Source organism: Parambassis ranga, chromosome 5 (genome assembly GCF_900634625.1).
Source record: "Parambassis ranga chromosome 5, fParRan2.1, whole genome shotgun sequence".
NCBI lineage: Eukaryota > Metazoa > Chordata > Actinopteri > Ambassidae > Parambassis > Parambassis ranga.
Window position 1 is genome coordinate 13,803,625 of NC_041026.1, and position 23,909 is coordinate 13,827,533.

Here is a 23,909-nt window from a genome sequence, read left to right on the forward strand (position 1 = left end):
TAGTACACAAACTATTCTCCTGCATTGTCAAAGAGGCATGTGAGCATCCATGTAAGAGTGTGAGTGCTCAGTCAAGTCAAATAGAATATGTCTGTCTTAGTCAAAGATCTGTACAGACATCTGTATCACTACAGCAATTAACTGTAATTTTTGGTTACAATAGTCAATAATATAAACAAAGGAAGCTATATTAAAATGTAATATATGTAAATCTTAAGATTTATGAAGGGCATAAGGGTGATTTTCTTTCTCCCTCCTCTTCTGTCCTTGCAGACACAAATCACTTCTCACCCTCTTTCTGCTCTATTTCTGATATTCCTGCACTCTCCCTTTCTGTGTAAACACTGTATTCTTTAAAAATGAGAGGCACAACATCCAACAGCCTCAGCTGTGTGTGTGTGTGTGACCGTGCGTGTGTGACCGAGACCCCACAGCTCATTTACAGAGGTCCAGGATGTGTCAGGATGTTAAACACTGTTAAAGGGGTTACAAACAGATGTGTAGCTGCTGCTGCATTGTCTCTCCCATCTTGCAACTTTCCTATCTTACATTGTTTTTCTGCTTCATGGTCACATGTATAGTTTATGGTTCACAGGAATTCCCCCAATTCCTCTGAACAAACACACAAAAAAAACATTTTCAGAGACTGCATGAGTAAACATAAAATGTGTTGGAGCAGCTGCAGCTTTTTCCAGGTGATTTTTTTTTTAGGGGGGGGGGGGGGGGGGGGGCGCTGACATATTGACTAATCTCCTGTACAACCTTCAGTCTCTAACAGACAGGTGCAGATGGCTGTAATGTGTGGCCACAGAAACAGACTTCATGCTTCTTTGATAGCTGGATGACATTCTTCACTTGTTCCAGCTGGTTAGTGTGGCGTTTGGCCAGAGTTGAAGTAATCTGCTGCTCTCAGCTAAATACAGCCAAGCTGACGCTTTGTTTGGCATTCCTTAAAGCCTGTGCTCAGCATTTGTTAAGCTTATATTAGTAGATACACAGCTGTCATGCATGTCTCTGCAAGATTTTAATGCCAACAGCAAACAAGACGGGAGACTGTAATCCTTCAATGAGATAAAATAAAAGATACAAAATATAATTCAGATTTTTTTTGTTGTTGTTGACACATTGTTAAAAAAATAAATATTTTCACAACAGGAAGTCACAAAAACTGCAGTTCCTCAAATAGCCACTTGAGACACAATCAACTTTTAGAGTAAGCCTCAAAGTGGCCTTTCCAGGAACTGCAGTTTTTGGCATTATTACATTTATTTCTCAAGCGTGAAGGTTGCTGCTTGGCCAAAAATGTTACTTTTGAAAATGATTGTGAACTCGGGTGCTGCCAAGATATTATTATTATATTATATATAATGACCTGGGCCTGAACTGATCTCATCTTACATCTTTCTGGTGATGACAGGCTGAAAATGTGATTACAGAGTTATTAATTCATTGAGTCATTCATTGAGAAGGATGTAATCAGTGTTGACATGTTTCCTTGTAGCAGAGGGGGATACTGTTGCTCCTCTGGAAGGTGTGTGTGTGTGTTTGGTGGTGTGTGTGTGTGTGTGTGTTAAAACCCATTGAGTACTTACTCTGCTAATTTTGGCTCTTAATGCTCAGACCTGGTCTCTCTCTATGCTCGTCTGTGATGTGTGGTTGCTCGGTAACTCTGTTGGTTCTGGCATCAGAGTGTGTTTCACTTTCTGGGTCAGAACTCCAAACCAGGTTACTCTGAACTACTTACACTGGCAGCACGTAATCATTCTGACATGCTATTGGTTTAAATCCAGATTCTACATGGAAAGTTTTTGCTACTTCCTTCAGTTTTCTATAAAGTCATTCTGTGGTTGGGGTCATGATGATATTTCTGATGTTCAGCTGCACATCATTAAGGTTTAATAAGAAGCTGAATGAGGAGGTTTGGACAGCGATTCATCTTTTTTCTTTTCCTGTATCAGATGTACAGAAATTGTAAACTATTATTACCGAGGCTTTGTGGCTGTGGCTCATTCTAAGCTCATTTAAAAGAAAACAGCTGATGACACACAGAACAGTGATGATGTTTTAGTTTGGACCAGACTCAACATTCACAGGAAAACACAATTCTTGGACTGAATTGATAGACAACTAAATCAGCAAAGAGCCTTGAATATGTCTCATCAAACAATATTACATATTCAGTAGCGGGACAAATAGTAACTATTTGCAGCAGTAAAAAGTGGTTACTTGTATATTTAGCAATGTCGCAAAATAGCCCCCAACAGGACCATTATGGTGGAAGCCATTCATTCTCTACAACACATAGGTGTGTTACAGAGTGGAATGAATGGCAAAGCACAAAGGAGCTGTTTGGTTTGAAGTCCCCCAGACTCTGTCCGGTTATGGTGAAGATAGGACTCAGGCAGAGGGGTCAATAAGCAGGTTGGTTGTTTGACTCATTAAAACAAAACACAGAATACAAAATACCAAACAAACAAAACCCCAAACAACCCCAACAAAGCCCCCAAAACCCCAATAACTTCAACAAAGCAACAAAACCCCAAAAACTGTCAGGGTTGAGTCTGGAGTTGCTTTATTTTGAAAGTTATCCTTTTCCTGTTTTACTTTGCTAACGTGTGTTTCCCTCCATTTCAGGTGTCTTGTCTTCCCCTTCCTCATGTGCTCCCTCCTCCCGATTCTCCTAATGTGTACCACCTGCATCTTGTTTTCCCATCCTCCCTACGTATTTAATATTTTTGTCTACCTGCCTTCCCCACCAATGTGTCTTGTGATCCTCCCTGTGTTTGAGCCAAGAGATCGTAATCGTGATTTTGAGACCTAGTGGAATTCTAGATTTAGGCTTATGGTTTTTTTTTTGTCTAGCTCGGTATGAGACTTTTGCCTATGTTGGGCTATTTTGTGTTTTGATTCGAAGCAGAAATTAAACCTTGGTTTATGCACCCATCTTTTGTCTCGCATTTGAGTCCAAAACCCCTTTGCATCCTGACAAAAGTAACAAATCCCAGAAAACCCCAACAAAGCAACAAAACCCCCAAAACTACAACAAAGCAACAAAAACCCTAACAAAGAAACAACCAAATGTAGAACTTGAGAAATCACAAAATGGTGAGGGGACAAAGGGACAAGACAAACCAGCACAAACAAAAGGAAGCACAGGACTTAAATAGACAAAGGAACAAGACACAGGTGAAACACATTAGGGCGGGACACATAATTACAAAAGGTGGTAAACAAGGAGGAAGTAAAACACATAGACAAGCACAAGGGAGACAAGACTTTCAAAGTAAAACAGGAAACAAGACAAAACTAAAAGAAACATAACACAGACGGCCAGAACACAGGACAACATAACACCAACAAAACAACAACAACTTACAAAACATGAAAATAATCAAGAACAAAATAGAGAATCATGACATACTCAATGTCAGCACCCGTGAGTGGATCTAAAATCAGTGGGATGAGGTGCATCTTTCAACAAGACACAGAGCTGGTTTAACTCTTGTGTCTTTGATGTTGTACACTTAGCAATATGGCTGAAACATGGTGCTCAGCCAACACATGCTTTATAGTTACAGTATATATATATACTTATACTACTGCCTTCCATCTGCAGACCGGAATGGGCACATATTTGTTGGTCTGATCTTAATGCATCCCAGAGATGGTGGTGCTCTGTTTCCTGTTTGGGGCCTGTTTGAGAGAAAGGGTGGTCTTGTTGATGTCAGTGTGTGCGTGAGTGCCTGTGTGAACAACAAGGTTAAAATAGAAATACATATACAGCAAAATAACCAATAATATAAGAACAGGTCAGGGTGCATTTATATAGTTATAGGCTATTTTAGCTGTATTCCAAAAATAAAATGGCAGATGTTCTCTCATTCGCTCCCATTAAACTGGTCTGAGGTATGACAAACATTTAGTTAAAAAAATGATGAGAACATCTCTGCATATCATTAAGAAAAAGCTTTTGAAAAGTATCATGCTTATTATTCTTTAATGTCTTGTAAAAAGCTGGCATCACATCTATGTTTCTTGTTAAGTGTCAGGTGAGTCGTGTGTACATAGAAAACATATCGTGTGAACACTTAGAGTGAAATGTGGCTGATATCTTCTTTGCAGGATGTCGGTGAAGCTGAGATTCGACTCTCCTGCAGACGGAGGCTTGGTCCACAGGAGCCGCTCTTTCACTGGGTTCAGCTCTCTGACTGGCCGACAGCGGTGAGCGACGAGCTCTTTATCAGTCTTTATGCTAAGTTGTGATAATCAGCTGTGTCTCCGTCTGCAATTCCATCATAATGCCATGAGAGTGCAACCCATCATCACCAGGGAAATGACTATTAAAAGGCCATGTTGCATGGCAGTGATTGCATATATATAGTTCCCTCCTGGGTCACTGAGTCTCTAAGGTGAAAGTCTAGAGCCATATATACTGACATCTGTTGACATTTTTAGCCATGCATGTTAACAGACTGATTTTATTAGTTTGTCAACAGTACCTGCCAGAGCTGTGCTCACAAACTTGGACTAATGCTTCATCTCAGGTGCACTAACTGTGTTTATATGTCTGCTGCTGCTGCTGTGTGTATGTATATGAAAGTTTTTCCTGTATATATTGTATTTATTGTTCTTCATCGTTCTTTGATACATGCTGCTGCTACTACAACCTAATTTCCCTATGAGGATTAATAAAGTTAATCTTAATCTTAATTTCCACACAGTAAATGGTAGCCAATGATTCACAAAGCATTTGGAATAATGGTGTGGCCTAAACAGACCCAAATCCATATAATCAACAAGCTTCTCCACCATTTTGTCCAACAGGAGATTCCACATGCACTTATATCGACGACCACAGGAGGGCACACAGCTACATAAACAGATAAAATTGAACTCCCCCGACACATCTGCACACATGTACCGCACAATTATACGTGTGTTTTTAAACATTTTGGTTCCAGGGCTCACTCACAAAGCAAAGAAAAACAGGTTGTGCACATTGTTTTGACAATGATGGGTTTTGTCCACATTTATTCACCCCTGCAATATTTGCACAAGTCATGCAAAAAGTATTTGAATTCTCTGAAGTATAAACATTTTCAAAGCCAAAACTGCTGCTGTCTACACCAACAAAACAAAAGGTTGTCAGGAGACAAATGTCAGAAGAATGATCTTCCCAAAGGAATCTCCGAACTGCCAGGATGAGCGAAAAGAAGCAGAAAATTATAGTTATAAACTCGACATTCTAGCCTCAAATAAATAAATCTGTTGTTTCTTAAACATTGAGACAAAGTCTTAAATTTGTGTGGAGGGAAATTCCTTCACCTCAGACAGGCCTGTTCCTCTTTTTAAGGGCAGACAGTGAATGCAGCACAAACTTTAAGATGTTATTTGTGACAGAAACGAGCAATAAAAGACACAGAGAGAACAAAATACAATCCACTTCCTGTGTTTATGTTTGTGCTGCACAACACAAACATCCAGACATTTCAAACACACACACACCATCATTCATTCCTGAGCATCTCGGCTGTTTTCATGTCCTGACACTGTAACACGGAGTGGTCTCTCATGAGCAGTCATTATATAGCTTTGATGGTAAACACGACACGACACAGTTGTAAATATGATATAACAGTAACACGCACACACAGGCACACAATGAAAATACTTTCACATCCATGTTTATGATTACAGAGGAAAACACTGTGCAGATGTGTGTACAAGTCAAAACTGGTTTTATTTTAGTTTGAAATATGTGTTGAAAAACACATCAAACTTGATTTAAACATGGTTCATTCATACGTGTTTTTTCCTTTTATCATATTATGTTAATGATTTTGAATTTATATTACATCTTAGTCTAGAAGCTTAAAATGGAAACATTAGTGAGATACACATGAATTTTCCAGTTTAGTAATTAAGGGGTTTTGTGGAAATAACTAAGCTTTATTACATATAATAGTTTTGATTAACTTTTTTCACGTTTTAAACATTATGCAAATAAGCAGATTGGATATAAGTTAAGTATTAAAGTCAGATTTGACATTAGAGATCGTTTATTAATAATTCGTTTTTTTAATATTATTATGTCACCGTGTGTCTTTGTCTGTAGGTCGTCATCTGTTCGTAACTCTCTGCGCTCCAAAGCCATGACAGGAGGTAAATCTCCCAGGATGCACCTCTCTCCTCGCAGAGGGTCAGCAGCTATCTGGTCTCTGCAGCCGGAGCAGGTCGACAGGGTCTTCCAGGCGCTACGCAAAGGACTCAAGTATGTCTGGTGTATTTAATGTGTCCCACCGTGTGTAAGGGGTGATTGATAAATTCATGACCCTTCTACATTTAGACATTTAGTGAAGTGTTCATTGTTTACCTCTTAGGTCACACATTTATCAATCACCTCTTGTATTTTTTTTTTTGTCAATACATGGGGCACTGCAGCTTTAATCGTTAGTACTGGAGTCACCATATGCCGTCCTTCCAGCTGCAGGTCCCCTTTAACTGTCCTGATGTTTGTTGTGTTTCTGATGTGACGTTTGCAGAGAGTATCTGGAGGGTCACCAGGCAGAGATGGACTTCCTGTCCTCACAGCAGAGAGAGACCAAGAGAAACTCCAGACTGGTGAGAGGAAGAGTGTGTGAGAGTGTGATTAGCTTCAGAGCAACATGTTTTTGTGTTGTTATGATGACACTGATGGTGACTTTTCTCGGTTTCCAGGCTTTCCTTTATGATCTGGAGAAGGTAATCTGTTTTTTAGTCAGTCAAACCTAATAAAAGTGGATTATGAACTTCAGATCTGAAGATACTAATATTTATACTTTTGGTTTTTACAGGAGATCAGAACACTGGAGAGACACATACGACGATTAGAATTTCAAATCAGCAAGGTGAAGAAGTGCTTCTGAGATTTTTGCTTGTTTGTGGGAACATGGATGAGACTGTAATGACTGTTTTACGCAGAGATTTTCTGTGCATAGCTTTGAGGTTTTGGGGGAGACAGGGAGAGGAAATTGTGACCACAGTCTAACCACAAACATCATGGAGATTTTCTCAGGCTGACAATTATGTTAACCCTCTGAACCCCAGCTTCAAGGCATTTTTTATGGAACTCAAACATGTGTTTTGTGTGTTATCAAGGAATAAATTTACATTTAAACAATTACAAATTGAACATAGCTGGAGTCAGTGTCTGACATTTTGACTAATATGCACAGATGTTATTCAATAGCATCAAAACATGGGAGCTCCATCTTATAATTATTAAATCATAATAAAGTATTTGATTTTTATACATTCTTGTCATGTGACTGCTGATGACAAATGAGTCGATCATGGCTTTTTGGCTGCACTGAAAAACACAGAATTTTACGTTTTAGAATCATGTTTAATCATGTTAGAATCAAGGGAAATAAATTATTTGTTGACAGTCTGCACAGCTGCTGCTGTTTCACGTCACCTCTGTCCCTCCTGTCTCCTCAGGTGGAGGAGCTCTATGAGACATACTGCATCCAGTGGAGACTGTGTCAGGGAGCGGTCAACATGAAGAGAGCGTTCTCTCTGTCCCCGTCCACCAGAGCCTCCAGAGACAGCCTGCTGGAGCTCAACCGCAACCACAGACTCAGCCTGCAGGTACTGTGGGTTTGGTAAATGTAACACACTGTAACAACCTGTCTTAACTAGAACATTTATTATTCGGTGATGTGTGTTTCAAAAAAGAAGACGAAGAAGTTAAATCCATTATTCTAGACCCAAAAAATGGTCAGATATTTTCTTAATGTGTAACTGCAGTTCTGGTGTTTTTAAATGTATCTCAGGTGTAAAACATGAATCACTGCTGTGCTGCTCTGAGCATGTGTGCAGCAGACACTGAGGCCACAGGGTGACATCATGGACTTTAAGATGAATGACCAGCAGTCAGTTTCCACATCCTGTTTCTGCCCTAAGACACAGACCAGGGTCACTGTGACTCTTAAACACATTTCACCAATAGTATTACTTCATACATTTATAGAAAATGGTTATATGTTATAAAACATGTAATATCTGCACATTTTCTACAGTTTTCATGCTTATTTTCCAAAGATTCAACTAATAGTTGCATTAAGTAAAAACAAGTGTGTGTTTGTAATGTCGTGTGGAGACTGACTTGTTTTTGTAGTGACCCTCAAGTGGCCATTTGAGGAACTGCGGCTCACTTTGTTGCACTTATGTATTGGTTTTAGCCATGGACATGCTGCTTCAGACACACACTCTTTTGACTAAAGCACGAACAAACATGATCAACTGTCAATGAAAATGATTCAAAGCAGCTTAGAGTCTGCAGTCTGTGGCTCAGCAGGTGGTTTACCTTCAGACAAGCCTTTATTCTTTCTTTTTTTACTGTGTAAAGACCACTTTACATGTTTATTCGTACAGTTAGTCACAAAATATGTCCTCTACTTCTTGACACATTCCAAATGAAATATTGGGGCACATGAGTGATGGTCCCTCTGTGGTTTTTCTGCAGCTGTAGGATAGGGACCATTAACAGACAGAAATAAAGACTCAATCATACCCTTCATCAGTCTGAGGTCTCCCGTAACACATGTTTACATCTTCTACCCTCAACTCCTTCTTTTTGTCACCCTGGATGGATTTCTGAATTCCTGCTCCTGTTATTATTCAGTAAATCACTACAACTAGGCCATACATGAAAATTAGTCCTGATTAATTACTCCCAAATACTGACTTTATGTGGGTCCTAACAGGGTTTTTATGTGTAAGGACAAGCTTTGGCAGCAGTGTGCATTAAAGAAAACATCATTACTTGGTCTTTAGTTTATTGTTACATCAATAATAATGAAATATTCTCTAAGTCTAACTAAAACTGAATGTTTTGCATTCACTATGTATACTAAATATACATTAGATATGAACAGGACAATACAAAAAAGATGCCACAGCGATAGCTCAATGAGTAGGAGGCATCCATGTCAGCACAATTAGAGAGAGAGAGAGAGAGAGAGAGAGAGGTTTATCTGTCTGTGTGAACAAACTCTGAATTTAAACGTTTAGGAATTCTTCTGGACTCAGCCCACACAGGAGGCCCCAGTCTGCTCCACACATGCTGCTTCATCTGTAAACTCCACACTCTGTGCCACAATCTTTAATCTGAAATGCATTTGACTTGTTTTGGTGGATTATAGTGATCATTAATTTTACTTTTATAGCTCAATATGAGTCCACTGCACAGAAAGTCTGCTTCAGCAGAATAACGACTGTGGTTACTTGTTTGACTGCACGCCATTAAGTTCAAAATGTATATTTACAGCACTTTTTAAGACAAAATCCTCCACGAAAATGACACTTCCTGCCCTTAGTCACCCCATTTTAACTTAAAAAAAAAGCACTTACAGTAAACATGTCTCCAGATGACAGAAAAAATGCAAACACAGACCAAAACATTTATTGGTCCCTGCATATTTAAACACAAAACACACGCTCCTTTGGCTTCTAACTGCTGTAACACTTTACTGACAGTATATTAAAAGAACCAGCAGTGAGCTGCCAGACTTCTGCTGCGGTGCCCCACTGTGTTTCAGCAGAAAAAGAAGGGAGTCATTAGCAAACAAAAAACACCTGCAGAAATCAGGATGCCCCCCCCTCCCATCCGCCCTCCTACTGAGCTTCAACCAAGCTCCACTCCAACAAACTGAATCCTTAGATCGATGTCAATATTCTGTCTGATCTCATATAAACAGTATCACAACACATTCAAACCTAACTCTTCCTCTGTCTCCACAGGACATGTTAACCATGGAAGGAGAGTTAGAAATCCTCCTTGGAGAGCTACACATTAAAATGAAAGGTCCTCAAACACACATAATCACACACACAGTCCCAGAACAGTGAACAGTTTTATCTGTGACATCTTACAAATATTTAACATGTGTTTTGACTCGCAGGTCTGATCGGCTTTGCTCGACTCTGCCCTGGAGACCAATATGAGGTGAGTGAAACATTTTAGCCTCAAGAGCTTTTAGATTCATCAACTTGCTGATTTGTTGTGGCATCATGGCCGACTTGATGATATCACATGACTAGGTGGTGGTGCGCTTAGGCCACAAGCGATGGAGGATCAGAGGGAAGATCGAATCAGACGACACTCAGTCCTGGGATGAAGAGGAGATGGTCTTCCTCCCGCACATACACCACAACTTTGAGATCAAGGTTACACACAAACACACACACCTACAGGCACACACACACACACACACACACACCTGTAAATATATGATCAATCACAGTATCATGCCAGTCCGAACTAACTGTTGCTATGGATGCTATCTGTGTAAAGGACATCTGGCTAACATGAGCATTAAAATCCTTTCAGGTGACGGAGGCCAAAGGTTTGGGCTGGCTGCTGGTTGGCATGGTAACATGTGCGAGCGCAGACTTCTTTGTGGCGAGGCCGCAGCTGATGTTGGTGGACATCACGGAGCTGGGAACCATCAAACTGCAGCTGGAAGTCATCTGGAAGTATGAACACACACACATACACACACACAATCAAACACATCGCACATGCCCAGATATGAAAGTGATGAGGTGAGGTGAAGCATGGAGGCATTTCTGGGATGTGATGTGAGGGTGATGAAGGATGGAAGCAGGACAATTTCCTAAAATGGAAAGCAGTATAAATGGATGATGTGACATGGGAATAGGTGTGGACAGCCGTGTGAGGAAATTAAATTTGCAGCGTAAAATATGGGAATGGCTCTCCTGAACTTTTGTCTTGACCTGAAATGAAAAGTGTGGCCCCGCTCCGTGTCCTGCTGCCCGGCTGCATGTATACGTATCACATTACATGAATCACATGAATGACAAGTGCAGCTGCCACACACACAGAAAACATCACTAAGTTTCTTGTTCTTTCTTACTACAGAGTGATTCACCACATGGTCACAGCAGTGTGACAAGGCTAAGCAACAAACAAAGTAAACAACAACAACAAATGATGTGATTACAATTCACATCCTGCCGTCCTCTTATTTTCCTTTCACTCTGCCTCTGTCTTCCCTGAGCCTCTCTAACCTGAGCCAGCTGTTACTGAGCAGCTGATTGACTACACAGTGCACATTACACACATTATATATACACACACACACACACACACACACACACACACACACCAGCGGTGCCCTTGCACCATAACAGATCACATTTCAGACCTTTTAGAGGAGCCAGGTGGAGGACATTTCATAGATACTCCCCGGAGAGACACGCACAAGGCTGCCAGACTCACACTGACAGAACAAAACAAAAGACTGATGTAGCCATGCACACACACACAGACGCACACTTCTGTTCAACTCCCACTCATTTTCACAAATTTCTTACCGATGTGACAGTAGAGATAAAAAAATACAGCATGAGATGATGGAAAGTTGTTCTGACTGATAAGAGAATAAAAAAAAGGACACACAAAAAAAATTTACTGCAGAGCCGCCCTGGTATGAACATCTGTAGCTGATACATAGCAGGCAGGACATTGATCTGGAAACCTCCCACACATGTAATCATAGCTGCCCTCATGTCCTAATTGTCATTTTACAGTCACTACATAAACCTAAACATCCATTTACACTGTTTACAACCCTGGCTCGGGGGTAGCAACATGACAAAAAAGCAAGTGAAATAAAACAAGACTGACATTTATTTTACAAATGAATTTACAACAGAACTAAGGGGATTAAACAATGTAATGTGGTGTGGTACAGCTCTGCTCCTGCTGGCTGAGACAGAGAGTGAATGGTGGAGGAAGGACATTCATTATATAATCAGCTGATCAGAAGAAGGTCTTTGCTGATTGGGTATCTGATTATGTATCTTTGGTTTTACAGGGATTGATTCTAATAACAACATATACATTATATAAAATACAAGCCTTTTAATAAATATTATTCGTTTCCAAATTTAAAAGGAGTTTAGTTGAACACCTGCTGGTTCTGAGACCTACAGCAAGCAATGGACCATCCTAGCTGCTGTGCTAGCAGTCAGTTAGCATTTTTAGCATGACAGTTCAATAGCATGCTAATGAAATACATGTTAAAAGTAGCACTCCCAACACTGAGTGTGCACTGCGTGTGTGTTTGTGTGCGCAGTATCTCACTGTTTTGTGTTTTTACTGGCCCCTGCAGTCCGTTCGACAGCTCTGAGAAGATGAGGCCGCTGTCTGTCAGCAGGCAGTCTGTGTCCAGCAGAAAGAGTTCAGTTTACAGCTGGACGGCACCGAGCACCCCATCCTTCACAGAGAAATACTTCATAGTGAGTGGACACACACAAACAGAAAGTAGTGGGGTTATTACAGGTCTCATCTCACATGTGGGGAGTGTATTATTCTGTTCATTATATTTGTCAAGGAATTGCCTAAAACATGACGCATGCTGTGATATGACTTGTTAACTCACTTTCCAGCTGCTTTATGGACATGTTCGTTTTGCCAAAGCAGCACATGAGAACGTTGTTTTTAAAAATAGGTCAGGTCTGAGGTTTACGTTGATTCTTCTCTTCTTCAGTCTATGGTACGTGAGCTACAGGATCAGGAGGGCTCCCTCCCATCTCTGGTGTCTAAAAGTCATCATAACAGAGGAGGAGTGTCTCTGCTCAGCTACCTGTCCAACCCTTCACACACCTCCATCACATCCAGCCCTCAAAGCCCATACACCCTGAGGTATGTGATGCTGAGACATCCTATGGGGAGTAATAACATAATAAGGGCTAAAATCAAGACCTTCACATTGACTTGAAACCAGACTGATGTGACCTTCCCTCTCACAGTCTCGCACGGGCTCACAGCTACCCGTCCAGTCCGAGTCGAGGGACCAGTCTGGGAGGAAGTCAAACTCAGCTGTCCCTCGGAGAGGAGGAATCTCTGGAGGGCTGTACAGAGGAGCAGGAGGCGAGGAAGAGGCCGGAGGACAAGGTGGGAGGGGAAAAGTGGAGAGGAGTGTTAGAGAGTCCATCTTCACCACTAGAGAGGAAAACTGGGTCCCTTTTGGCCTTACAGAGGTGAGGATGAACTCAAGATGAACTTAGTAATTTTAATACTGTGGAGGAGGTGATGTAGCTGATATTTGTGCCTTCATCATAGGTCCAGCACTCCAGACATCCTCAGAAAGAACACAGCCATGGGAGAACAAGACTCAGAGACCCAGAGTGCAGCCATGAGTCAGGAGACTGTGAGTGTGCAGGTAAAAAAAAGACCCTGAAGACACCACAAGTGTCTTTCAAACGCTGTCCAAAAACCTTGGATGGATCCACATTGTCCACTTCAATTCACTCCTGTAACTTCAAAAACAGTGTGGGAAATTTAAACATAATTTTTTGAATGTATCTCTCTCTATCTTTGGATATCTCCAGGACTCTTCTGATCATCAGGTATATTCTGCTCCATTCTCACCCACACCACCCACTCAGCCTCCAGCTGCATCTCCATCCTCACCCTCTGCACCTGCTCCAACGGCTCAGAAGCCAGGCATGAGCGGTGCCCAGCGCAGAGCTCAGGCTCTCCGGTTGGGCGTCTTGATCGCAGAACTGGAAAAAACACTGCAGGACCAGAGCTGCACTGACAAGCAGCTGAGAGCTCTGGACCACCAAATCCTGCACCTGGCAACCATACTGAAGGTATGATACACAGAGACATGAAAGACAGGACGCTGGAACAGATCTTAATTTTTTATTTGTGCTCCTGCAGAACAATCTCTCTCTGCTGAGAAGCTCTTCATCAGAGGAGACTTTGGCTGTGGAGGAAGTTCTGGAAAGCTTTGACTTCCTGTCAAATGACTTTAACGCAGATGATGACATTTCCTGTCTGGGCAGTCTGAGACTAAAGGACAGTGGGTGAGTTCCCACACAGACACAGAGGTTTATTCTGCATTGGCTTGCTGTGAAACAACTTCTCTTTACCTTTGTCTATCAGCATCAGTTCTTTCCAGCAGAGCACTCTGAGGAGTCTTGGCATGCTCTCTCAGGACAGCCAATCAGCTTCTGAGGAAGAGTTGGTCATCGCACCTCTGACTTCTGGGAACTGTGGTCTGGACCAGGCACTGGAGATTCACCTGGATATCTGCTGCCTCCTGCTACAGGTATATGTTTTTAGGATTAAATTTACAGTACATATTCTGTTTGTCTCATCTGTCTTAAGCCTCCAATCGTTTTTTTTTATTATTATTAGTTTTTTGCCGAATAAACAAATGAACATGTTTTTCCTCAGATGATAAGAACAACTGACTTCAGCCCATCTAGGAGGGAGCTGCTGGAAGAAATGGCCCTCCAAGCTGAAGTCTTGGACAGAATTAGTTGCCTGCTGCTAGAGAAGAACGACAACCTCTCTTCACGAGACAGTAAGAGATAACTCTGTTCATATTCTGAAATCATTTACAGCCCAGCTTATTGGTCTAAAGACCCTCTGACATTTCTGTTTCAGTCTTCCCGAAGGCCCAGAGAACGAGGGACGTGCTCCTGTTCTGGGAGGAGTGTGTGAATGACAGCAGCTCTCCCTTCTTTTGTCATATCGAAAGCTTCTCCAGAGCACTGAAGAGACGTTACACACACAAGGTGAAGGCCAAGCAGCCAGGCCAATCAGAGAAAGGTACAAAACCTTAACTGCACATCTTACAGCAATATGCTCAGCAGTGGCCCCTGTGAGGAAAGGTTTTTGTGAAACCAGTCTCTTCCTTCTCTGCAGTGTTCTTTCAGCTCCTGCAGCAGGTGCAGACGGCCTGTCGGGTGATGCCCAGCCCTCGGCCGGTCTGCAGCCCAGAGAGAGTCACCTTGTTCCAGCTCTCTGTGTATCTGAAACGCTGGGACTTCCAGGAGCTTGGAGAACACATTTCCCGCCTCTCCAAAGAAGGTACTGTTTGTCATTATAAGATTAAGAAAACCTTTATTTGTCCCACAATGGGGAAAATATGTTAAATCCTGTGTTTGTGGAGATGTTCACGTCAATATGCCAACAATGTGGTTGTCATAGAACACATGACTGGCATCTCCAGAGTTTGTGTGTATATTGTGTGCCGCTGTCGGTTGGGTATCTGAGGAATGGTCTGGTGTTACAGTTCTGCTGGAGAAGTTTTAGGATCTTGGAGCGTCACAGAAATTCCAGCACAGTAAAATGCATCTGCCCCATGTGTTAACACTGCTGGCAAACAGTCACACCAAAAGAACTGGGTGTGTTCATCTTTTTTTGAGAGGACATTCAAAGACATTTTGACCAGTCATCACTCTTGACTGAAGGTCAGTGAATACTGGCTGCTGCCGGAGCTTCCGCTGTTAGTAAAGGATCAATACATTTTTCACTCCTATTTTATTCCCCATGATGTTAGTACACTCAACAAAAATATAAACGCAACACTTTTGTTTTTGCTCCCATGTTTCATGAGATGGACTTGAAGATCTAAACTTCATTCCAGATACACAATGTTACCATTCCTCTCAAACATTGTTCACAAATCTGTCTAAATGTGTGATAGTGAGACAAATCTGTCTAAATGTGTGATAGTGAGCACTTCTGCTTTGCTGAGATAATCCATCCCACCTCACAGGTGTGCCACATCAAGATGCTGATCTGACATCATGATTAGTGCACAGGTGTACCTCAAACTGCCCACAATAAAAGGCCACCCTGAAATGTGCAGTTTTGTCTCACAGCAAAATGCCACAGATGCCACAAGCATTGAGGGAGCGTGCAATTGGCATGCTGACAGCAGGAATGTCAACCAGATCTGTTGCTCGTGCATTGAATGTTCATTTCTCCACCATAAGCCGTCTCCAAAGGCGTTTCAGAGAATATGGCAGTACATCCAACCGGCCTCACAACCGCAGACCACGAGTAACCACACCAGCCCAGGACCTCCACATCCAGCAGGTTCACCTCCGAGATCGTCTGAGACCAGCCACTCAAACAGCTGCTGAAACAATTGGTTTGCATAACCAAACAATTTCTGCACAAACTGTCAGAAACCGTCTCAGGGAAGCTCAACTGCATGCTCGTCGTCCTCATCGGGGTCTTAACCTGACTCCAGATCGTCGCCGTAACAGACTTGAGTGGGCAAATGCTCACATTCGATGGCGTCTAGCACGTTGGAGAGGTGTTCTCTTCACGGATGAATCTCGGTTTACATTGTTCAGGGCAGATGGCAGACAGCGTGTGTGGCGTCGTGTGGGTGAGCGCTTTGCTGATGTCAATGTTGTGGATCGAGTGGCCCATGGTGGTGGTGGGGTCATGGTATGGGCAGGCATCTGTTATGGACGAAGAACACAGGTGCATTTTGTTGATGGCATTTTGAATGCACAGAGATACCGTGATGAGATCCTGAGGCCCATTGTTGTGCCATACATCATGAACATCACCTCATGTTTCAGCAAGATAATGCACGGCCCCATGTTGCAAGGATCTGTACACAATTCTTGGAAGCTGAAAATGTCCCAGTTCTTGCATGGCCAGCATACTCACCGGACATGTCACCCATTGAATATGTTTGGGATGTGCTTGACCGGCGTATACGACAGCGTGCACCAGTTCCCACTAATATCCAGCAACTTCGCACAGCCATTGAAGAGGAGTGGACCAACATTCCACAGGCCACAATAGACAATCTGATAAACTCTATGCGAAGAAGATGTGTTGCACTGCATGAGGCAAATGGTGGTCACACCAGATACTGACTGGTTCTGAGTCCCCAGGCCGCCAATAAAGCAGAAACAAAATGCACATTTCAGGGTGGCCTTTTATTGTGGGCAGTTTGAGGTACACCTGTGCACTAATCATGATGTCAGATCAGCATCTTGATGTGGCACACCTGTGAGGTGGGATGGATTATCTCAGCAAAGCAGAAGTGCTCACTATCACACATTTAGACAGATTTGTGAACAATGTTTGAGAGGAATGGTAATATTGTGTATCTGGAATGAAGTTTAGATCTTCAAGTCCATCTCATGAAACATGGGAGCAAAAACAAAAGTGTTGCATTTATATTTTTGTTGAGTGTATATAAACACACAAACACCTCCGCCTTCATCCTTACCTGGCTGCAGTGTACTCATGTCTTCTTTTTATTAAGCTGTTAACCTACATTTGGCATCCACTTTTAAACCTGCGTATAATTTGATCTGGGAAAAACAACAGCTGAAATAAATCTTCTTGGGTGGGGTCTGCCAATCAGAGCCAGCAGATAAAAACAACATTAGAGTTAATATCCTGGTCCGCACAGATCTTCTAATGGACTCCACAGCCAGGATTCTGTCTCAGTTCCACCATAAAAACTTGACCTGTTTCCAGGCTCAGAATTGAACATTGTTTGAGAAGTCACGTTCATGTTTATGTTCCAGAGTACATCCTCTCAGCCCTGAGGAGCCCCAAACGACGAAGGGCTTTAAACAAGCTGAGGGGGCGGAGCCTCACAGAGCTCCTCCCTCTGCAATGCACCCTGCAGACACTGGCTTCCCTGCAGGTTGACCCCAACCACAAAGTCTGCAAAGCTGCCGCCAACTGCGTCTGCAGAGCTGCTGCCTGCAAGGCCTTCAGGAACAAGGTACAACAAACTACTAAAAGAAGTGTAAACACACACATCAGTCATATTTTATCTGCCATTTTTGGCTACCATGGTGACAAGTACTAGTCCTGCCCTATTTGATATGACCACATGTGATTTGTACCTTCTTCTGCAGGCAGTTGTTTACTACACAGAGAGTCTGAAAAGCACTGATGTTCACATCCAGCACGGCTCCTGTCTGGCTCTTAAATGCCTCAGGGTGAGCAGCACACAGACATACAGACACAACCATCAGGTATTTCATCAGCATCATCCTAACATGAACATGTGTTTGCCAGGCGACTGAAAGCGTGGACCACATCGCAGATTTATGGAGATCAAAGGATGAAGATCTGCGCGGCGCTGCCAGAGAGACTGTCCTCTCCTTCGGTACAAACTCCTATTCCTCTTCATTTTAATGTTTCGTATTTTTTTGTTTTTATGACACTCTTCCTGTCACAGGTAAAAAGGGATACCAGGCTTTTCAGAGGATGGACCAGCTGTACATTGAGATGGAAGAGGAGGCCTATAAGAACCAAGAGACTGAGATTACAATTCTATAGGAAACCATCCAGGATCTAAAGTAGGCAACATGAACTGCATGTTGACAGTGCAGAGGAACCATTTCATGATGGTGACATTTCTCTGAAAGGATCATTCTGGATGGATTTTTGCTTCAAATGCTTTTCTGAGGACTTGCAGTAATACAAAAACAACCTATATTGTATTAGGAAATGAAGGATTATTACACATATGTGGTCTTACAGGAGAAACAGAGCTGAAATCTTAACCCCTAAAGGACTTAGTGAATCCCAGATTAACACCTTGTTGAAGAAATAATAAATGGTTGCTGAAATATTTCCACAAACATTTGATATTCAGGGACATGCTGCCAATCAACATTTTAAAAATTTCCATTTGAATTTCTCACTTATGTGTTAAAGAAGGCAACAGTGGGTCTGTGGTACACTTGTCTCCTGTTAGTGTATATATTTATTCAAAATGTGTCAAACATTGTGCGGCTGTCATCACAGACACACGGGATGTGCTGCCCTCTGCTGGCTTTGCAGGTGAACTGCAGTTTGAGAAGGACACTGACCTGAAGATGCCAAGATGAGATATTTAAAAGACAGCTTGTGAGGGTGATGAAATGTTGTGGGAAGACAAGACGTTGGCCAGCGTTATGTCTGTAATAAAGTTGAAGTTGTGGAGGCCTTCAGCCTTATTGTGACCATAGGAACTCTGCATCAGTGTTTTTGGCGTACGAAAAAATGTGGATGCTCAAAATATTTAGCATACCAAAATTTGGAAACAAATCAGTGGTGCAGACAAGATGGAGGTGGTAATGTTGAGTGGTGTAGGACCACACAGTTTAAGTAATATGATGCAGTCAGACTAGTGCAGTATCTAAAGGAAAGAAGCAGTGCTGTGTTTTAAAGTCATGAAAACATAGAAGGAGAAAGATCAGAGGGAAGTGGTGCTGAGACAAAGAGGTAAAAGGATAAATATGGAGGACAAAGTTTAGCAGGTGCTTAAACACCATCTTAGTTGACCTGTTTTTATTCTGCCATTTCTAATTAGCTCAAAAAACAGCATCAGGCTCTGCACCTGATGGGAATGTGGTTAGTCTTGCAGTTCTTTGGCACAAACAGTAAACTACTTGAGCTTAAATGTTGACCAGATGATGGTGCTAAAAAAAGGTGAATCTGTTTCAGTTCAATTTGAGGAAAGTGTGAATGACAAACAACACATCAAATACTTGCAGAGTCACAATATTTCTGTTCCTGGAGGTGAAAACATCAATCATCCATCCATCCTTCATCTTGAGGAGGGACAGTGTCAAATCTTGTTTATCATTCATTGTGAAGATTGTTGTAAAAATTAAAAATTGTCACCACTGTGAGGCTGCATTCTATTATTTGGATGTTTTTTGTGTACACAATGATTTATGTTTTTGTAATCGGCAGTAAAACCTCATAAATAACCAAATAATATACCAGCTCACTGTACACAACATCTGACTGCTCAGCATATAATCCCTATAATTGGCATTACAACCTGTTAATGCTTATGGAGGAGTCTTAAGGTATAAGCATACTACATTAATATTTGTCAGGTCAAACTCACATTCAGCCATAACTTTCTGACAGCCCGCTTCAATCCTGTACACTGCATGTCTGGCAACACAGCAGTTAAACGGTATCGATGCCATTCTTATTCTTCCTCACCATCAGTTTTTTCTATTACTTTTTCTCAGTTTTAGTGAAAATCTGGGCAACAGGCCTTAAATTCAACTAACATTTTAAGCATTTTGGATTAACTAAGATGCAGAAAGATTTAAATTTGTCATCTAACAATCCATTTATTGTCTGCAAGTACTATATGCTTAAAAAAACACCCTTAGGTTGACAAAGCTTCTCCAAAACCACATACCGTTTCCATGTTTGACATCCCACTGAATTCCACACAGTTCAACACATTGAGGAAAACTTTATTTAAATTAAAACCAAAGCAGTCATGTAGCAGTGAGTAGGTTCAGCACTGCAACAGAAGGCTACACACATTCACACACTCCTCTCACACACCAATAGGTACAGAGTATAAACACCTTAGTCCGTGTCCGACAGCTAAAACATAACACTTACAGCAGTAACACACAAGGAAACTCAAATGTAGCAGTTAACCATTTCTGCAGCCAAAACCTCCTGCTTGTTTCCTTGTGTGTCGCCACCTTTATCTTACACTTATCAGCATGTCATGGTCACAAAAATACACACACACACCTATCGCATGTGACACAAAAATCTCTTGTTCACGCACATCATGATATTTCTACCCTTTGGAAACTTTCAGCATTTTAATTAATTCAAATCTGCGTGGGAACTCAAATTGTTTGAAAAAAACATAAACTAAGAGTAACCCATGCACAAATAAAAACAAGTATGATGGTGGGGACATTCACACCGAGGAGGAGGAGGGGGGGGGCAGCTGCAGAGCACAGTGGGTAACAACACTAGACAGTTCCTCAGCATTATTACACCTTCTTGGAGGTGCGTTTGTGTATCAATGCGGCGAAGGGGGAATTGTTCACAGCATAGTTATTGATTGTCCAGTCTCTGTGTGCTCTCCTGGAGTTTGGTCACGGGAGGAATTTTAGTTTTTTTATTTAAAAAAGGCATGTTGTTGTTTCTACAGCACATCAACACACCCACTATAATTTAACATTAGCTGGCCTTAAAAGTTTGTCAAAGTAAGTGAGTGAGACAGAGTTATCTGAGGGTGTGTGTAAATTTGGCAGACCCAACTGGTTTTGGGGGAAAAGTAAAGTCTCGAGACAGGAACTGGAATACTGAAACACAGTGACTGCAGGGTGATGTCACATGTGGTGTGTGTATACTGAATTTTGTCTGCTTTTCATTCAAATGTTGCTGAAAAGTTCCTTCCCTTTTCATTTCAAATGTGCCTCTCCAGCACTCCCCCCTCCTTCTTTACAGCATGGAAAAACAGTGCCCAGAACCCTCTATGAAATGGTTTTTGGCAGTCCACTCCAGCAGTCTCCTAGTTTAGCCTCTTCACCCCTCGCCATCTCCCAGAGTGTAGTCCAGCCCAGCTCCCTCTCACAGCATGGCAGTATCATTCTACAGTAATGCCTTGTCACCCTTCACACACCCCCTTACTTCCCCGTTCCCAATGTTTCTCTTCCTCCTTTTCTCTTCTAGGTCCCAACAATTGCTGGGTCATGGGCAGCGTCCGGCAGTGCAGCATCCTGGCAGTGGTAGAGGAAGCAGTTACCCCAGCAACTGTAGCAGATGAGGAAAAGGGCAGCCAGGAAGACCAAGGCACAGATGGTGCAGGGTTTCCTCTCCAGCAAAAAGCTGAGCAGGTAGAAGCCCATGAACATGGAGTGGTTGAACCACAGAGCCGGGTTCAGCGGCTTGGGGATGAGCAGCACGGGGAGTAACCACTGTAGGCAATACATTGTTTTTTTTGTCGTTTGTTTTGGGAAGGAAGTTTTCTGTGGGGCTGGTGCAGCACAATCCCAAGTTATCTTATCACGGTGAGAATGCAGGAGTCGTCCTATCCAACGGAGCCTGGATGGAGGTCAGAGCAACCAGATGTTGTCGTCAGGTCATCCCTGGTGACAAAATGGCAGAAAGTCTGAAGATTTAATATTCTGAACAAGGTTAAAATAATGGGAATTTTGATTGATTAATCAAAATGTTGCTTTCTGTCGACATAGCTAATGGTTTCACATTTCGCCACTAATTAACTCCTACAAGAAAACGGACTGGTTGGTTGAGATAGATCAGTACTGGCAACATGAGCAACACACCCAAAACAATTTAACATTAGCTGGCCTTAAAAGTTCGTGAGTGAATGAGACAGTTTTCTGAGGTGTGTGTCACTTTGGCAGTTTGTGGAGTTAAATATTTTCATTCTATATAAAGATGACCCAACACATTTTGGGGGAAAAGTAAAGTCTCTCCAGAAAGTAAAAATGCAGTCAGAGGGCGAGACAGGAACAGAAATACTGAAACACAGTGACTGCACATCACATGTATTGTGGATGTGTTATAATAACCTTTTTTTCCTACCTCTAACTCCTCACTACTCTACAGGAGTCGCTTTTTTTGTTAAATGCACATCACCCCCCCACCTAAATAGGGTGTGTATACAGATGCCATGTTTATTTTGAGTTTGTCGCTGCCAAGTCATGCTGAGTGATTAGACCAGCTTTGACAACCTGCTTTTCCATTTGAGGCAAAAGCCAGAAGTCAGGTGGGCTCTCCGTCCAGTAAAAAAAAAAAAAAAAAAGCGGTGTACTCAAAAATAATCTCCATAATATGCTGTGAAGTGAGTTTAGAGGGCATGGGACAAAATTTAAAATTTGATAATTACAAACTTAAAAATAAATAGGGCAGCAGTGAACCCGACATTAAGGATTCAGATGAGACTGTGAGATTAATGTGAGGTGCGGCAGCGGACGATTAGCAAACAATACATAGCTGAGATTCATCTGTGACCCAGCCCTAGTTAATGACTTTCTAAAATAAACATTTAACCAGGTATTTACATGGTAACTTCCTTGTACGGGCCTGGTAATCGTGGCTTAGCCACTCTGCTAACAATAACTAGCTGCGTACTAGTCAACCCCATGCTGCTGTGCAGATATTTTAATATATAAATAACCGCATTAACAAGACTTACTTCATCCAAGTCAAGTGGAATAACACGGATTTTATCCGGTGTGCTGGGTTTAATGTTAACGTAGCTGTATTTAGCTGGAAAACTGGCTGAAGCTGGCTACAGGGACAAGAGCATGAGTTACTGTCAGTGACAGCTGCTGCTGGCATTCCCTGTCTGCCACATGACCACAAAGCTTTCAAATACACTCTTGTTGTTATAATGAACAAATCGCAGTTCCAAGTAGTTAGCAAACTCGATGCCACTATCGCAGTCTAGATGGATAGTAATTATTAGTAATTGTTGATGGCTACAACATTAGACTAATCGCGTAGTATGTTCAAAACACGACGGACACTCAAAGGCTCAGACGGATCAATTTTCAAGCTGTTTTCTAATGTGTGTTCACAAAAGCAAACCAGACACTATTTAAAAACTACCAGGCACTGCTCATTCTGAGTTTACATGTACAACAAGCTGTAGTAATTGTAGATAAAGATAAATTGTAGATAAGATAGCTATATTGTTCAACTATTCTCTTCCGCAAAAATCCATCACACACAGTGGGCGGAAATGGTAGTTAGCTAGCACCGTCGGCCGCTTCTGGTTATAGTGTTAAAAATATGCATTTTTTGATTGCCGTTTATGACAACATTTTAGTCGATGTACAGAGCACATAGTGAGTTGTAGGAAATGCCACTGCGAAGTATCAACTACCATTACCTTCGTAGACCAGCGTGCACCAGAAGCTAATAGCTAGGCTATCTTGACAACAAAAGATTTACAGCGAATTATAGCACCGACGTTAGCACGTCAGCTAATATGTGTAAACGTCGGGATATTGGTTTAAATAAGTCGTTAATATAATATATATTAATATGAACACACCTGACATCTTTTGGGATCATTCTTGGCAAAGGCTAACCGCCAGCTGTAGTCTGTCCCAGCAACTGCTGCGTACGTAGCTGCAAGCTAGCAAACTCGATAACTAGCATTAGCCTGTAGGACCCCTGCTGCAATAGTTTAGTTGTCCGTTTTGCGCCTGAATGTATTTAACTTTACCTCAAAGGTGTAATTCAGCCTCGCATCCATAATTTACTTTTTAGCAGCCACTGTACCCACTCTGTTTGCAACATTAATAGTTGTCAAGAT

The 23,909-nt window shown here is 41.9% G+C and overlaps 2 protein-coding genes across 4 annotated transcripts in view; one reads left to right on the forward strand and one right to left on the reverse strand.

Moving 5' to 3' along the window:
- ripor3 (RIPOR family member 3) overlaps nt 1-19,476 on the forward strand; it is a 39,131-nt gene extending 19,655 nt beyond the window's left edge. The window contains exons 2-25 of one of the 2 annotated variants that reach the window (XM_028405890.1): nt 4,123-4,221; nt 6,116-6,271; nt 6,543-6,621; nt 6,718-6,741; nt 6,834-6,887; nt 7,480-7,629; nt 9,784-9,847; nt 9,945-9,988; nt 10,084-10,209; nt 10,373-10,518; nt 12,180-12,306; nt 12,558-12,712; nt 12,820-13,050; nt 13,133-13,232; nt 13,402-13,665; nt 13,736-13,881; nt 13,961-14,126; nt 14,255-14,384; nt 14,468-14,632; nt 14,729-14,893; nt 17,371-17,573; nt 17,710-17,793; nt 17,873-17,963; nt 18,036-19,476. In XM_028405890.1, coding sequence (XP_028261691.1) covers nt 4,124-4,221; nt 6,116-6,271; nt 6,543-6,621; nt 6,718-6,741; nt 6,834-6,887; nt 7,480-7,629; nt 9,784-9,847; nt 9,945-9,988; nt 10,084-10,209; nt 10,373-10,518; nt 12,180-12,306; nt 12,558-12,712; nt 12,820-13,050; nt 13,133-13,232; nt 13,402-13,665; nt 13,736-13,881; nt 13,961-14,126; nt 14,255-14,384; nt 14,468-14,632; nt 14,729-14,893; nt 17,371-17,573; nt 17,710-17,793; nt 17,873-17,963; nt 18,036-18,136 — 3,069 coding nt within the window. In that variant the 5' untranslated portion in view covers nt 4,123 and the 3' untranslated portion in view covers nt 18,137-19,476. The remainder of the gene's footprint in view (nt 1-4,122; nt 4,222-6,115; nt 6,272-6,542; nt 6,622-6,717; nt 6,742-6,833; nt 6,888-7,479; nt 7,630-9,783; nt 9,848-9,944; nt 9,989-10,083; nt 10,210-10,372; nt 10,519-12,179; nt 12,307-12,557; nt 12,713-12,819; nt 13,051-13,132; nt 13,233-13,401; nt 13,666-13,735; nt 13,882-13,960; nt 14,127-14,254; nt 14,385-14,467; nt 14,633-14,728; nt 14,894-17,370; nt 17,574-17,709; nt 17,794-17,872; nt 17,964-18,035) is intronic. The other variant, XM_028405891.1, reaches the window with a different exon arrangement.
- Nucleotides 19,477-20,043: 567 nt separating this feature from the next.
- Nucleotides 20,044-23,771, reverse strand: blcap (bladder cancer associated protein). 2 transcript variants are annotated; one of them, XM_028405893.1, is made up of 3 exons: nt 23,646-23,763; nt 22,782-22,877; nt 20,044-21,708 (listed from the first exon to the last, which is right to left on the reverse strand). In XM_028405893.1, the coding sequence occupies exon 3, from the start codon at nt 21,550-21,552 to the stop codon at nt 21,289-21,291; it is 264 nt and encodes an 87-aa protein (XP_028261694.1). In that variant the 5' UTR covers nt 21,553-21,708; nt 22,782-22,877; nt 23,646-23,763; the 3' UTR covers nt 20,044-21,288. The 2 variants fall into 2 exon arrangements, with proteins under 2 accessions (XP_028261694.1, XP_028261693.1); XM_028405892.1 differs by lacking the exon at nt 22,782-22,877 and having other exon boundaries at nt 23,646-23,771.
- Between the last annotated feature and the right edge of the window lie 138 nt (nt 23,772-23,909).

Coding starts and splice junctions, on each gene's coding strand:
- blcap (XM_028405892.1), bottom strand. CDS start 21,552: ATGTATTGCCTACAGTGGTTACTCCCCGTGCTGCTCATCCCCAAGCCG.